This window comes from Ranitomeya variabilis, chromosome 6, assembly GCF_051348905.1.
Source record: "Ranitomeya variabilis isolate aRanVar5 chromosome 6, aRanVar5.hap1, whole genome shotgun sequence".
Classification (NCBI taxonomy): Eukaryota; Metazoa; Chordata; class Amphibia; order Anura; family Dendrobatidae; genus Ranitomeya; species Ranitomeya variabilis.
The window spans coordinates 268,247,176-268,263,769 of NC_135237.1; the positions used below are offsets into that span (position 1 = coordinate 268,247,176).

The following is a 16,594-nucleotide window of genomic DNA, read 5'->3' on the forward strand; positions in this document are numbered from 1 at the left end:
TCTTGCAGAAAATTTCCGGTTTTCTTCAGGAAATTTCTGCAAGAAATCCGGACGTGTGCACATACCCTTAGACCATGCCAGGAGTATGGTCTAAAAGGCAATTTGTTAGTGTAAGGCCACAGTAAGTATTTTACATCAGTATTTGTAAGCCACAATCAAGAGTAGAACAATGAAAGGAAAAGTATAATAGAAACACGTCACCACTTCTGCACTTTTCACCCACTCCTGGTTTTGGTTAACAAATACTGATGTAAAATTCTGACCAAATGCTGAATGTGTGAACGTGACCTAATAATGACAGCTATTACGCATTGCAGTACATGTATATTGCAATGCATTACAACAGTCATCAAAGTATTAAAAGTTGAAGTCCCATAGAGAGGGACTAAGTAAAAAAAAAAAAGTAATAGTTACTTTTATATTTTTCTTTAAAAAAAAAATTAACACACCATAAAACAACAAAAAAGAAAAAATAGAAATTAGACCTACCGGTAATTATATTTCAAGAAGCCCACCATGACAGCACAAGAAGAGGTAGTCCTATTAATCCTCTAGGGACAGGAAACACACAAATGGTTAAAAGCCTGCCCTTTTCACCTTACCCCCGAGTGTCTTTTATCAATCACTACACCAGGATGGATGCAACTCTATTTTATTGAACTCTTACATACAAATGTTAAACTCAAATCCGTTTCAGATTTCAGGGGACGGAATGTAATGGTACTGTCACGATGGACTCCTGGAGGTATAATTACCGGTAGGTCTAATTGCTATTTTGCCCAGGACTTCACTCATGACAGCACGACAGGAGAAATACCAAATAAATGGCATTCTACACTGCCTTTAGGACCTTTCTTCCGTAAGCCAATTGCTGACCTGACCTCACATCTAACTTGTAGGGTTTACAGAAGGTCGTTATATTAGACCAAGTTGCAGCCCTGTAAATCTGGTCTATGGGAAGCCCCTGCTCTTTCAGCCCAGGAAACAGAAATCACCCTTGTGAAGTGGGCTTTAATTTTAAGCTGGGGATATTTTTTCTCCGACTCGTATGCTAGGGCTATGGTTGATATGATCCACCTAGACAAAGTTTATTTCAAGGCTTTTTTACCCTTATTCTTTCCTGCATATTGTATGAATAAATTTGAGTCCTGCCTCCAGGTAGCTGTGACCTCTACATAGCGCATCACTGCCCTTCTCACGTCTAGTGTGTGAAACCGCTTCTCTTTCTCATTCTTTGGGAGATGACAAAAAGATGGAAGAATGATCTCTTGGCTCAAATTTGTCTCGGACACTACCTTCAGCAAAAAGGATGGGTCAAGCCTAAATATTAACCGATCGTCTAGGATCTGGAAATAGGGATCCCTACCTGACAGTGCCTGCAATTCACCCAAACGTTTAACATAGGTGACTGCCACCAGGAATGCTGTCTTCATAGAGAGAAAGTTGATGCTTGATTCTTCCTGAGGCTCAAAGGGAGATTTGCACAACTTACCTAACACAAGGTTCAAGTCCCATGGTGGAACGGTCTCTCTGACTTTGGGTCTTTACCTGGTAATGTCTCGAGAGAACTTTGCCACCCAAGGGTGGTTCGCAAAAGGAAAGTCCATAAAGGCGCTAAGGGCAGAGACTTGTACCTATAGTGTACTAGGCCTCAGGCCCATCTCAAATCCTCTCTGGAGGAAGTCCAATATTCTGGGAATGTCTGGGCGTGCTGCGCTCGAAGTAGATTCCCCCGCGTAAGAACAGAACCTCTTCCATATTTTGGAATAGATCATTGATGTCACTGGTTTCCTACTCGCCTGCATGGTAGTTATCACCTTGTCTGATAACCCCCTGGAGCTTAGGATTTTCCGCTCAGTATCCAGCCGTCAGATGCAGAAGACGAGGGACTTGGTGCCAGAGGGGACCCTGAGACAGCAGGTCGCCTCTGTCTGAAAGGGGAACCGGATCTTTCAAAGGCATGTGGTGTAATACTGGAATCCAACTCCTCTTGGGCCAGAACGGGGCTAACCATATCACTATGGCCTGTTCTTCTGACTTTCCTCAGGACCTTCGGTATGAGAGGAAAGGGGGGAAATGCATACAGAAGTCCTTCCCAACTCTGAGATATGGCATCTATGCCTTCTGGGTTGTCCCCTGGATTCATGGAGAAGATTTTTTGCCGCCTTCGCATTCTTCCGGGTTGCAAACAGGTCTATCTGTGGTGTTCCCCATCTCCAAGTCAACTGGTAGAATACTTCTGGGTTCAGTTCCCTTTCGGAGGACCAAAGTTTTTCTCTGCTGAGAAAATCTGTTATGTTTTCAGAGCCATTTAAGTGCAGAGATGGAGCGGAGATGGACTGAATGTTCCTTTTTGCCTACCGAAATATATTTTCTGCTAAGGACTGTAGGAGCTGGGCCATTGGAGCTGCCTGGCCCCGCAGAAAGGAAACTGCTGTGATGTCTGACAGTACTTTCACATGACGATCCCTGACCGTATCCCGACAATGAGTCTCCCATACTGCCTTTAGCTCTCTGTAATTGGAGGATCTTTCCTGGTCTTCAGGGGACCATGTACCCTGCAGGAAATGACCCTCCACCTCTGCGACCCATCCCTTCAAACTTGCGTCAGTGGTAATACGGATGCAGGGAGAAAGGATCCATGGCACTCCTTCCGAGATTGTTCCTGGATGTCCACCATGACAGGGAATTCCTCGGACTGGCGGGGATTCTCATCTTTCTGTCCAGGCCAGAGTGTTGCCTGTTCCAGGATGTAAGGACCGAACCCTGAAGCAGTCTTGAATGAGTCTGACTCCCAAGTTACGCTTGGAATGCAGGATGTCATCAGGCCTAGGCTCCACATGGGGTATCTGATGGAGATTGTCCTCTTACTCTGCAAAACCCGGTTCCTGCTTTTGAGTTCTTCCTGTTTTATGCAGGGTAGGAAAGACATCCTGCTATGGGAATCAAGGAGGACCCCTAAAAACACATTCTGGGTCCCTGTACATAGGTCGGATTTCTCCCAGTTCAGTTGTCAACCCAGGCCCTCTAGAATGTTGATATTCTGGGCTAGTTGTTGATTGAGGGGGATAGCAAAGTCTGCCATCAGCAGGATGTTGTCCAGATAGGGTACCACGATAATCCCTTGCCTTCTCAGAAAAGCTGCCACCTCCGTCATTATCTTTGTAAAGTTGCGAAGGGCTGAGGATAGGCCAAATGGAACGCACGTAAACTGGAAATGTTGGCCCAAACCCAGATTGTCTAAAGCGGGCCTCTGATATTGGAGGTGGTTTGGGTGAATTGGCACATGATAGTATGCATCTCTCAGATCTAAAGTGCACATGGCGTTGTCTGTCCCGATTAGCTGGATGCTTGATTTTATTGTCTCCATTTTGAATATCCTGTACCTGACTCACTGATTCAGGGGCTTTAGATTTATGATGGTTCAATATTTGCCCGAAGGCTTTTTTATGGAGAACAGGGAGGAGTAGTGACCCTGACCTTTCTCTAAAACAGGTACCGGCTTGACTGCCCCCAACTCTAAGAGCTTCCTGACATCTGTCCAGAACCTGTTTTGCGGAGAGGGACTGTGATTTGGTGGTGCAAAACCGTTTGGGTGGAAGAAGGGGGAAGTCTATCCTGTAACCTTCCCCTATGGTCTGCAGGATCCACTCATTGTCCGTTATGGTTCCCCATTCTCCCAGGAATAACTGCAGTCCCCCCACCTTCCTGGCGTCAAGACCTTCTATGTCAGCTGGAGGAGAACTGGGTAGATCTACCCTTACCTCCCTTGGGGTAACTCCACCTGTCTGATTTACCCTTCCCCTTATAGTCGGCCTAGGGGACTGACGTGGCCTATGAAAGGAACGGAATCTCCTGGCTTTTTCCTCCGGGAACTACTTGTCGTCAGCGGCCCTCTCTAAAATGTCATCTAGTACTGGACTGAAGACATGTATATCTGAGAAAGGTATGGAGCAGAGCTTGCTTTTAGACTGGCTGTCCCCTGACCATGTTATAAGCCAGATGGCCCGCTGCATCTAGCTAGAAAGCACATTACTCCTAGCTGCAAACCTAACAGACTCCGCTGAAGCATCTGCCATAAACTTCGTCGTCATCTTTAACATAGGGAGGGACTCTGATATGACGTCTCTAGGGGTGTTAGATTTTATCTAGGTGGACAGCTCGTCAATCCAGACATTCATGGACCTAGCCACTATATTGGTCTTAATATCCGCCACCAAAGACTCCCAACTCTTCTAAAACAGTCCTTCTGTTTTTCTATCCATGGTGTCCCTCAGACAGGAAGAGAGGTATAGAGGTCTTTTTTGCCACTCTGGCAACAGGAATCTCCACTCCTTGATCTCCAAAGGGTCAAGGGGAGACAGACCTTAAAGTCCTGAGGGATGACCAGGTGTTTTTCTGTATCTTCCCATTCCTCCAGGATCATAGCTCGTATGTGCTGGTTGACCGGGAACATTATATTCCTTTGCATTCTCAGTCCCCCAAACATCTCATCCTGAATTGTGCGAGAAACCTCCGTTTCTTCAATTTTCATAGTCGCTCTAACTGCCTTCAATAGGTCGTATTTTCAGATGAGAAAAACATTTCTTCCTCTCCTCTAACTGCCTCTGGGAACATTTTCTTCACGGTCTTCAGCCTCTTCATCTAAATAGTACGAGTATGGGTACACTTGCTCAGAGGATACCTTCATCTCCCATTTGGCTCTCTTGTGACGGGAGGTGCTTGGATCCATCTGCGGCATGAGACTGGCAACGGTGCTCTGGACCGCTTTCTTAATTATGACCCGCATATCCGTTAAGAAGGGCGCTTGTTCTTCTTTCAGGAATTTTGCAACATACTCCGCACATAACTGCTTTGTGTATAAATCCACTAATTTAGTGTGGCATGTTGAGCATCTCCTCATTCTTTTTCGGGAAGAGGAGCCGTATCTTAAGGGAATCCTAATGCAAAATACTGAACTTTTTCTATTCTTACGGAGTGACCACTAACGTGGTTAAAGCAGGCGCTATGGGGTTACTTACACTTGCCAACGACTACTCGGCTAGTGCTTCTGAGCGGGGCGTATTAACCTCCATGGTTCAGACTGTGCACACCACCCGTTCTATGAGTACCCTTTTAAAGGGTCTTACATTGTCCAGGTGGCCTTCAGATTACTCCCATAGCTCTTTCATGCATTCTTGGTTGAAATGCACGTTGCAGCGCCCCGATTGGAAGTTCCCCTCTAAACCGGAAGGGTGCATCCTCGAAAGGCGTCCAGCCAGAAACGAGTTGCATGCTGGAATGCACGCTCACTCGTGCGACTGTAAATCATCAGCCAGCAACGGCGTGGAGCAGAGAGCCCTCAGGAGAGGGAAGCTGCAAGGTCGGGAACTCTCCTGCTCCACTGACAATCTAAGAGACCCCCTCCCAGTGAGGTATCAGCGACTGAGCCTCTTGACAGCAGGAAGGGAAGAGATCCAGTCCCCTCCGATCCTGCTGAACCCCGTTTAGTATCGCGCTCCTCTTGCGCGCCCTCTCCTATTAGGGACAGGAAAAACACTGGGGGGTTAGGCGGAATGGGGGGCTTTTAACCTCTTGTGTGTTTCCTGTCCCTAGAGGATAAATAAAACTACCTCCTGTCGTGCTGTCATGAGGGACATCCTGGGGAAAATATATTACGTCAATAATTGCACATATATTAATGTAAAATCAAAATTAAATGACAAAAGTACACATTTGGTATTGCCTCGTCCTTAAAAATCTGATTTATAAAGCTCACATTATTTAGTCCTTTCAGTAAAAAATAGCAAAAATTGTAAATCATACGGCCAAACAAAACGTTAAAATAAAACTTGATCATAAAGATATATGTAAGTAGGCATGGTATAGCTGAAAACTTTTAGCTCCACAAGCATCAAACACTCATTCTTCTCCGTCAGCAGAAAAATAGAAATGCTCTCAAGGAATAAGGTCATGCAAAAACATTTTTATGGCCTTGCAAAAGCAGCAAAACAAAAACAATGTGCCGTATTTTGCTGACTACAGTATGCACCCCAAATTTTGGGAAGGAGAAGGGGAGATTTTTAATGAAATTTGGTGCATACGGGGGTGGAACGGGGTCCCTAAAAATTATTTTGGATTTGTAAGTTTTGCTGCAATAATGAGAAAATACTTCTAATTCTTTCACCCTTCAAACTTTTTTTTTTTAAAACGGTCATGAAGTACAATGTGCCGTAAAAAAAACACTTTCAGAATCACTGGGATTTTTTAGAAGCATTCCAGAGATACCACAACATAGTGAGGCAGGTCAGCATTTAAAAAAAAATAAAAAAATTGACCTGCTTCTGAAAGGTGAAAGAAGACTGTGGCGGGAAGAGGTTAATCCTTAGATCTTGGAATATTCTGTGCTGAGATCTTATAAATGTGCCCCTGCTGTGTACTGTGTAATGGCTGTGTCTGACCGTACAGGAACATGGTCTGATCATAGCACAGCTCCTGGGCGGGGGGAACGCAAAAGAGATTATACAGGCAGGACAGCACAGGATCACAGCTGATTCTTTCTTTGATGTAAACATTGTTTACCAGTGCTGTAATGTCTGTATACTCTTATTCCAAGATCTAGTGATTAAAATGTACTTTATTCAGGGGACAACCCTTTTAATTAATTACATTTCCCTAAAGATCTAGTTACCAAATAGATGTTTGCCCACTCTTCACTTAGATTTTGTAGTGATTACACCCTTTTTTTGTCAAAACATCTTGGACCTGATACACAAAGACTACTGTAGTGTTTTGTACAGTTGTGATGATGGCAGTGCTGGAGTACGTAACGCCAAATTCATTATGAGGTTTTTTATCTCCTCAAGAAATGTTACTCCAGTTAGTGGAGGAAGCTGATGAATTTGCTGGGTTGGCTTTGTCACATTCCGTCCTATGTCATCTCTGCCCAGTTTTCTTGTCCCGACTAGCTCAGCCATAAAAATCTGATGTCGCAAAATGTTTGCCCAACTTCAAGTTTGCATAAAATATATTCAGAGTGTTTTACCCCACAATTCTGGCAAAAAACATCTTAATGTATTGGTGCTCCACTTTCTTCTGTTTTTGGTTTTAAAAAAATGTGTATTTCACATCTTCCATTTTTTTGGGAAACTTATCAGTTATGCATTCTCACATATGGAAGTACTGGTATGGCTGTAATATAGCAGCTTGTCCCTCAATAAGATTACCCTTTTTTTGTAAGTTATGATATGACTGTAATGAGTTGTATGCTAATTTTATGTACTGCGGGCTTTTCCAATGCATGTGACGGAAGCCGTAGAAGTGCATTGACACTCTTCACCCCATTGTTTTGCCCATGTCCATCCTGGTTTGTATATGGCTACTTCACTATTTTTTTTTTAACCAGTGCCTAGACAAGTGTTTCCCAACTCCAGTCCTCAAGACCCACCAACTGGTCATGTTTTCAGGATTTCCTTAGTATTGCCAGGTTGTGGAATTATTGCTTGTGCAATACTAAGGAAATCCTGAAAACATGACCAGTTGGAGAGCCTTGAGAACTGCCGCTGGAAAGCATTGGTCTAAGCAGACATACTACTATATTTATATATAAAAATGTATTGACTGGTTTTCTTAAAAAATCTTGACAACTTTGGCTACTTACGGTATATTCAGTTTCTGCAGTTATATGTATTTTTTATGACATCATGACTCCTGACATTAGATTTTCAGTCTGAGAGGTGTAATAATGTTTAAAGTGCCTTTAATCTTTAATCTGTGCTGTTTCTTAGTAAAGAACTTTGGCCGATATTGGATAAGTGGGTGAAACGGAAGAAGGGCAACTTGACTATTCAATTTGTCCCAGACATTATTATCGCTACTGTCCTTCGCCTCGTTGGTAAGTGTTTATAGATATTCTTTTAAATAATGGTATTTCTTTCTGCTTTTGCCTTAAGAAAATGTGTATTGTTTTCACTTGCCCACCAAGTGATTGGAATTTTACTTTATTAAAATTTTTTATCTTTTTTCTGTTGTTCGCACAAAAAATGTAAAAAAAATTTTTAACAATTATTGTATATGAGATTGACTATAATGGGGGGTGAGTATCTAAAGTACTATAGGGGATATACAGTACAGACCAAAAGTTTGGTGATCTTTTCATTTAAAGATTTTTCTATATTTTCATGACTCTGAAAATTGTACATTCACACTGAAGGCATCAAAACTATGAATTAACACGTGGAATTATATACTTAACAAAAAAGCGTGAAACAACTGAAATTATGTCTTATATTCTAGGTTCTTCAAAGTAGCCACCTTTTGCTTTGATGACTGCTTTGTACACTCTTGGCATTCTCTTGATGAGCTTCAAGAGGTAGTCACCGGGAATGGTTTTCACTTCACAGGTGTGCCCTGTCAGGTTTAATAAGTGGGATTTCTTGCCTTATAAATGGGGTTGGTACCATCAGTTGTGTTGTGCAGAAGTCTGGTGGATACACAGCCGATAGTCCTACTGAATAGACTGTTAGCTGCTTTTTTTTGCCATAATACAAATTGTAAGTAAAGAAAAACGAGTGGCCATCATTACTTTAACCCCTTTCTGACATCGGACGTACTATCCCGTCGAGGTGGGGTGGGCCCCCATGACCACGGACGGGATAGTACGTCCAGCGCGATCGGCGGCGCTCACGGGGGGAGCGCGGCCGGGTGTCAGCTGCCTATCGCAGCTGACATCCGGCACTATGTGCCAGGAGCGGTCACGGACCGCTCCCGGCACATTAACCCCCGGCACACCGCGATCAAACATGATCGCGATGTGCCGGCGGTGCAGGGAAGCATCGCGCAGGGAGGGGGCTCCCTGCGGGCTTCCCTGAGCCCCCCGCAGCAACGCGATGTGATCGCGTTGCTGCGAGGGTCTTACCTCCCTCCCTGCCTGCTCCAGACCCGGATCCAAGATGGCCGCAGATCCGGGTCCTGCAGGGAGGGAGGTGGCTTCACAGAAGCCTGCTCAGAGCAGGCACTGTGAAGCAGCCTGCACTTCTCTCAGATCGGTGATCTGTCAGAGTGCTATGCAAACTGGCAGATCACCGATCTGTATTGTCCCCCCCTGGGGCAAAGTAAAAAAGTAAAAAAAAAATTTTCCAAATGTGTAAAAAAAAAAAAAAAAAAAAATATTCCAAAATAATGAAAAAAAAATATATAATATTCCCATAAATACATTTCTTTATCTAAATAATAAAAAAAACAATAAAAGTACACATATTTAGTATCGCCGCGTCCGTAACGACCCGACCTATAAAACTGGCCCACTAGTTAACCCCTTCAGTAAACACCGTAAGGAAAAAAAAAAAAAAAAAACGAGGCAAAAAACAACGCTTTATTATCATACCGCTGAACAAAAAGTGGAATAACACGCGATCAAAAAGACAGATATAAATAACCATGGTACCGCTGAAAGCGTCATCTTGTCCCGCAAATAACGAGCCGCCATACAGCATGATCAGCAAAAAAATAAAAAAGTTATAGTCCTGAGAATAAAGCGATGCAAAAATAATTATTTTTTCCATAAAATAGTTTTTATCGTATAAAAGCGCCAAAACATAAAAAAAATAATATAAATGAGGTATCGCTGTAATCGTACTGACCCGACGAATAAAACTGCTTTATCAATTTTACCAAACGCAGAACGGTATAAACGCCTCCCCCAAAAGAAATTCATGAATAGCTGGTTTTTGGTCATTCTGCCTCACAAAAATCGGAATAAAAAGCGATCAAAAAATGTGACGTGCCCAAAAATGTTACCAATAAAAACGTCAACTCGTCCCGCAAAAAACAAGACCTCACATGACTCTGTGGACCAAAATATGGAAAATTTATAGCTCTCAAAATGTGGTAACGCAAAAAATATTTTTTGCAATAAAAAGCGTCTTTCAGTGTGTGACGGCTGCCAATCATAAAAATCCGCTAAAAAACTCGCTATAAAAGTAAATCAAACCCCCCATCATCACCCCCTTAGTTAGGGAAAAATAAAAAAAAAATATTTATTTCCATTTTCCCATTAGGGTTAGGGCTAGGGCTAGGGTTAGGGTTAGGGCTAGGGTTAGGGCTAGGGTTAGGGTTGGGGCTAGGGTTAGGGCTAGGGTTAGGGCAAGGGTTGGGGCTAGGGTTAAGGCTACAGTTAGGGTTGGGGCTAAAGTTAGGGTTAGGGTTGGGGCTAAAGTTACGGTTAGGGTTTAGATTACATTTACGGTTGGGAATAGGGTTGGGATTAGGGTTAGGGGTGTGTCAGGGTTAGAGGTGTGGTTAGGGTTACTGTTGGGATTAGGTTTAGGGGTGTGTTTGGATTAGGGTTTCAGTTATAATTGGGGGTTTTCCACTGTTTCGGCACATCAGGGGCTCTCCAAACGCGACATGGCGTCCGATCTCAATTCCAGCCAATTCTGCGTTGAAAAAGTAAAACAGTGCTCCTTCCCTTCCGAGCTCTCCCGTGTGCCCAAACAGGGGTTTACCCCAACATATGGGGTATCAGCGTACTCAGGACAAATAGGACAACAACCTTTGGGGTCCAATTTCTCCTGTTACCCCTGGGAAAATACAAAACTGGCGGCTAAAAAATAATTTTTGTGGGGAAAAAAAAAGATTTTTTATTTTCACGGCTCTGCGTTATAAACTGTAGTGAAACACTTGGGGGTTCAAAGTTCTTACAACACATCTAGATAAGTTCCTTGGGGGGGTCTAGTTTCCAAAATGGGGTCACTTGTGCGGGGCTTCTACTGTTTAGGTACATTAGGGGCTCTGCAAACGCAATGTGACGCCTGCAGACCATTCCATTTAAGTCTGCATTCCAAATGGCGCTCCTTCCCTTCCGAGCCCTTCCATGCGTCCAAACGGTGGTTCCCCCCCACATATGGGGTATCAGCGCACTCAGGACAAATTGGACAACAACTTTTGGGGTCCAATTTCTCCTGTTACCCTCGGGAAAATACAAAACTGGGGGGCTAAAAAATAATTTTTGTGGGAAAAAATTTTTGTTTTATTTTTACGGCTCTGCATTATAAACTTCTGTGAAGCCCTTGGTGGGTCAAAGCGCTCACCACACATCTAGATAAGTTCGTTAGGGGGTCTACTTTCCAAAATGGTGTCACTTGTGGGGGGTTTCTACTGTTTAGGTACATTAGGGGCTCTGCAAACGCAATGTGACACCTGCAGACCATTCCATCTAAGTCTGCATTCCAAATGACGCTCCTTCCTTTCCGAGCCCTCCCATGCGCCCAAACAGTGGTTCTCCCCACATATGGTGTATCATCGCACTCAGCACAACTTGGACAACAAATTTTGGGGTCCAATTTCTCCTGCTACCCTTGGGAAAATACAAAACTGGGGGCTAAAAAAATAATTTTTGTGGGAAAAAATTTTTGTTTTATTTTTACGGCTCTGCATTATAAACTTCTGTGAAGCCCTTGGTGGGTCAAAGCGCTCAAAACACATCTAGATAAGTTCCTTAGGTGGTCTACTTTCCAAAATGGTGCCACTTGTGGGGGGTTTCAATGTTTAGGCACATCAGTGGCTCTCCAAACGCAACATGGCGTCCCATCTCAATTCCTGTCAATTTTGCATTGAAAAGTCAAACGGCGCTCCTTCCCTTCCGAGGTCTCCCATGCGCCCAAACAGTGGTTTACCCCCACATATGGGGTATCAACGTACTCAGGACAAATTGTACAACAACTTTTGGGGTCCAATTTCTTCTCTTACCCTTGGGAAAATAAAAAATTGGAGGTGAAAAGATAATTTTTGTGAAAAAATATGATTTTTTATTTTTACGGTTCTGCATTATAAACTTCTGTGAAGCACTTGGTGGGTCAAAGTGCTCACCACACCTCTAGATAAGTTCCTTAGGGGGTCTACTTTCCAAAATGGTGTCACTTGTGGGGGGTTTCAATGTTTAGGCACATCAGGGGCTCCCCAAACGCAACATGGCGTCCCATTTCAATTCCAGTCAATTTTGCATTGAAAAGTCAAATGGCGCTCCTTCGCTTCCGAGCTCTGTCATGCGCCCAAACAGTGGTTTACCCCCACATATGGGGTATCGGCGTACTCAGGACAAATTGTATAACAACTTTTGGGGTCCATTTTCTCCTGTTACCCTTGGTAAAATAAAACAAATTGGAGCTGAAGTAAATTTTTTGTGAAAAAAAGTTAAATGTTCGTTTTTATTTAAACATTCCAAAAATTCCTGTGAAACACCAGAAGGGTTAATAAACTTCTTGAATATGGTTTTGAGCACCTTGAGGGGTGCAGTTTTTAGAATGGTGTCACACTTGGGTATTTTCTATCATATAGACCCCTCAAAATGACTTCAAATGAGATGTGGTCCCTAAAAAAAAATGGTGTTGTAAAAATGAGAAATTGCTGGTCAACTTTTAACCCTTATAACTCCCTAACAAAAAAAAATGTTGGTTCCAAAATTGTGCTGATGTAAAGTAGACATGTGGGAAATGTTACTTATTAAGTATTTTGTGTGACATATCTCTGTGATTTAATTGCATAAAAATTCAAAGTTGGAAAATTGCGAAATTTTTGCCAAATTTCCGTTTTTTTTTTCACAAATAAACTCTGGTACTATCACAGAATTTTTACCACTATCATGAAGTACAATATGTCACGAGAAAACAATGTCAGAATCACTGGGATCCGTTGAAGCGTTCCAGAGTTATAACCTCATAAAGGGACAGTGGTCAGAATTGTAAAAATTGGCCCGGTCATTAACGTGCAAACCACCCTTGGGGGTGAAGGGGTTAAGAAATGAAGGTCAGTCAGTCCGAAAAATTGGGAAAACTTTGAAAGTGTCCCCAAGTGCAGTTGCAAAAACCATCAAGCGCTACAAAGAAACTGGCTCACATGAGGACCGCCCCAGGAAAGGAAGACCAAGAGTCACCTCTGCTTCTGAGGATAAGTTTATCTGAGTCACCAGAATTCGCAGGTCGACAGCAGCTCAGATTAGAGACCAGGTCAATGCCACACAGAGTTCTAACAGCAGACTCATCTGTACAACAACTGTTAAGAGGAGACTTTGTGCAGCAGGCCTTCATGGTAAAATAGCTGCTAGGAAACCACTGCTAAGGACAGGCAACAAGCAGAAAAGACTTGTTTGGGCTAAAGAACACAAGGAATGGACATTAGACCAGTGGAAATCTGTGCTTTGGTCTGATGAATCCAAATTTGAGATCTTTGGTTCCAACCACCGTGTCTTTGTGCGACACAGAAAAGGTGAACGGATGGACTCTACATACCTGGTTCCCACCTTGAAGCATGGAGGAGGAGGTGTGATGGTGTGGGGGTGCTTTGCTGGTGACACTGTTGGGGATTTATTCAAAATTGAAGGCATACTGAACCAGCATGGCTACCACAGCATCTTGCAGCGGCATGCTATTTCATCCGGTTTGCGTTTAGTTGGACCATCATTTATTTTTCAACAGGACAATGGCTCCAAACACACACCTCCAGGCTGTGTAAGGGCTATTTGACCAAGAAGGAGAGTGATGGTGTGCTATGCCAGATGACCTGGCCTCCACAGTCACCAGACCTGAATCCAATCGAGATGGTTTGGGGTGAGCTGGACCGCAGAGTGAAGGCAAAAGAGCCAACAAGTGCTAAGCATCTCTGGGAACTCATTCAAGATTGTTGGAAGACCATTTCCAGTGACTACCTCTTGAAGCTCATCAAGAGAATGCCAAGAGTGTGCAAAGCAGTCATCAAAGCAAAAGGTGGCTACTTTGAAGAACCTAGAATATAAGACCTATTTTCAGTTGTTTCACACTTTTTTGTTAAGTATATAATTCCACACGTGTTAATTCATAGTTTTGATGCCTTCAGTGTGAATATACAATTTTCATAGTCATGAAAATACAGAAAAAAATGTAAATGAGAGGGTGTGTCCAAACGTTTGGTCTGTTCTGTACATCCCACTCAGTTTTTCCCATCTTATAAAGTGCTAGTACATTCTTAGCATATGCCATTGGGTCTAACTTTTGGGACCTGCACTGATCCTGATTATGAAGGGGACCCAGTGTTGATTTCGAACTGATGATTACTTGACTCTGAACAATGATGTAGCTTACATTCTAATCTTGTCAACAGTTATTTTTCATCTAAATTTTATGGTTTCCAGGGGTCCTTTTTTTGTTTGTTTCCTTTTAAAACCCTAGAATTTTCATTGTGCACTCAAGTAGATTGTGGGCACTTGCCATTTATCAGTAGGACCCAAAGACTTTCCTTTTAGGGTTTTCAGAAAATTGGATAGTGGTGTAATAAAATCACTAAGATTTTTTAAATAAAACAATTTAAAGTGGTTCTCCAATAGTGAACAAATCCTTTTTTCTAACTCCACAGTCCATCGTAAAATAAAACTGTATATAAATCTTGTGATCACAGCATAATATTCTGTGTTTCTTAGCAATCACTGATTGGCTGCAGCCTTTATGCTGAAGGTGATCAGTGGCAGCTGATCGTCTGCAGCAGTCACGTGACATAAGTGTAACATGACCACCAAGGGGACACAGCTATGCAATTGGAGGAACAGCGCCTCTTCCAAGAGGCAAGAATACTGTTTTTTTTATTATGTGATGGTGTGGAACAGTTAAGAAGGGGTTGTGCAGCAGTGGACAATCTACTCATGCTGTCAAGCTTGGCACACTGGTTTTCGCTGGAACTCAATTAAATTTTTTATTCTCTTCCCAAAGATATTTCCTACAAAAGCATCTGTAGTAACTTAACAGAAATTTTCAGTAGAACAACATTTTGGAAAATGTGTTTTGATTCTTTGTTAGAACAGTTAAAAAAAAAAGCTACATATAGGTAGATATACATGAATGACACATCCTACACCCGCCTGTGTTGCAGTACTGCATTATTTAGTATACCTTTTGCATTGTTACATTTGCACCAGTTTATTTTAATTTATTTTTAAGGACGTCTGTGTCAAATGGGTTTGAAAGATGGATTTATAACTGCTGTTAAGAACATCACGTCTGTTATTATTACATTCATCCAGCATGCACACGAAGAAGGTAAGCATTTAGATGTGTCTTAAGGAGTCATGGATCATATCTCAAGTGTAACTCAGAGGACGTTTTGTTTTGTTGTTTTAGCTTGCGTGTAGTCCATCTGCACAATGATACCCTTCACAGACCGCACATTGACCAGTTGTATCCAGTCTACTATTCTAGCGCAGGTAGTAAGAAGGCAGGTCCTGCAGATGCGGACAGTACAGACATGCACACTGAGCCACTCACTTCTGTATTTTCTGAGCATGATTTGTCCATGGCTTTTTTATATATGGCCATCTGAACCCATCCGTAAAGATGATCTTTGGATTTTTTTTTTTTAATCACCTTTCTTTGGAACAGAAGTTATATAATATACTAACAATTAGTTGAAGGGATAATTTGCATCTTTATTAACAGGGGCGTAACTTTTGAATGGATGGGTGTAGAAAAGAAAAAAAAAAAAAACCTGTTCCCGAATCAGTGAAATAATCAGGGCGAGTCCTCAGTTTAAATTAAATATAGTGAAAGATCGTTAAAGGGACTCGTGTCAGCACAGAATAACTGTTCAAACTAAGTACACCTTCCCATCAGCTTGTTTCCCTCCATTTCCAGTCCCCTCTCCTTTCACAGCTCTGGCCTCATAGAGCCAGTGAGAAGGTGATTGACCACGCCATGATGTACTGAGCACCTGTACTTGTTTTGAAAAGTCATTATGTGCGAACAGAGTTCCTTGAAGTCAGTATAATCAGAAGACAAATTAAAGGGAACCTGTCTTAGCTGGTCGGAAATGCAGGTTCCTTAAGGAAGAGTGACCTGCCTATCACTGATGGAAGACTGGCTGGGGGCAGGAATTAAGGAGGAGAGGCCGAAAGCCATAAGTGCAGATCCCGTTAAATGCACTTGTGACTTATTTGTTTAACAATTCAACAGTACATTTCTGTAAAAATTGAACCCACATTTCTAAAATATATGTATAAATGTAATAATGTAATCCGCATTACAGTGCCCTTAAAACTAGATGGCATTAGTTTGGGTTAGAAAAACCTGATGAGCATTCCTGAGATTTCTATCGTCATGCTCAACCATTCAAAATGGGTGATATAGCTACAGATTATGCTAAATGTAATACGTGATAAATATGCAGAATATTTGCAGAATGTGACAGAATCTTAATTTGCTTACTGCACATACTTGTTACTTAAAATTTTGAGTGCCTGTAAATGCCAATAGTGAGCTAACGGCATGTGGTTTTAGTCTCCTAAGTCTTCCCCTAATGATGTCCGTGTAGCTTTTTTTCATTTAACACTCATTGTGCAGAGAATTTAAAGTACTGTGTCAAACTTAACTGGGTGCAAAATTTTAGATTTAACCCCTTAGTGACAGAGCAAAATTTTTGAAATCTGACCAGTGTCACTTTATGTGGTAATAACTCTGGAACGCTTCAACATATCCCAGTGATTTTGAGATTTTTTCGTGACACATTATACTTTATGATAATCGTAAATTTAGGTCGATAGGTTTTGTGTTTATTTAAAAAATAGAAATTTGAGAAAAATTTTAAAAAAATGAGCAAT

The 16,594-nt window shown here is 42.2% G+C and overlaps 1 protein-coding gene and 1 long non-coding RNA gene across 2 annotated transcripts in view; both read left to right on the forward strand.

Moving 5' to 3' along the window:
• LOC143782298 (uncharacterized) overlaps positions 1-16,594 on the forward strand; it is a 906,302-nt gene that overhangs the window by 376,817 nt on the left and 512,891 nt on the right. The gene's annotated exons all lie outside the window — the stretch shown is intronic.
• Positions 1-16,594, forward strand: part of ICE1 (interactor of little elongation complex ELL subunit 1) — a 137,539-nt gene that overhangs the window by 113,074 nt on the left and 7,871 nt on the right. Inside the window, exons 18-19 of the mRNA XM_077269611.1 lie at positions 7,767-7,873; positions 14,943-15,041. Of these exons, the coding sequence (XP_077125726.1) occupies positions 7,767-7,873; positions 14,943-15,041 (206 nt within the window). The remainder of the gene's footprint in view (positions 1-7,766; positions 7,874-14,942; positions 15,042-16,594) is intronic.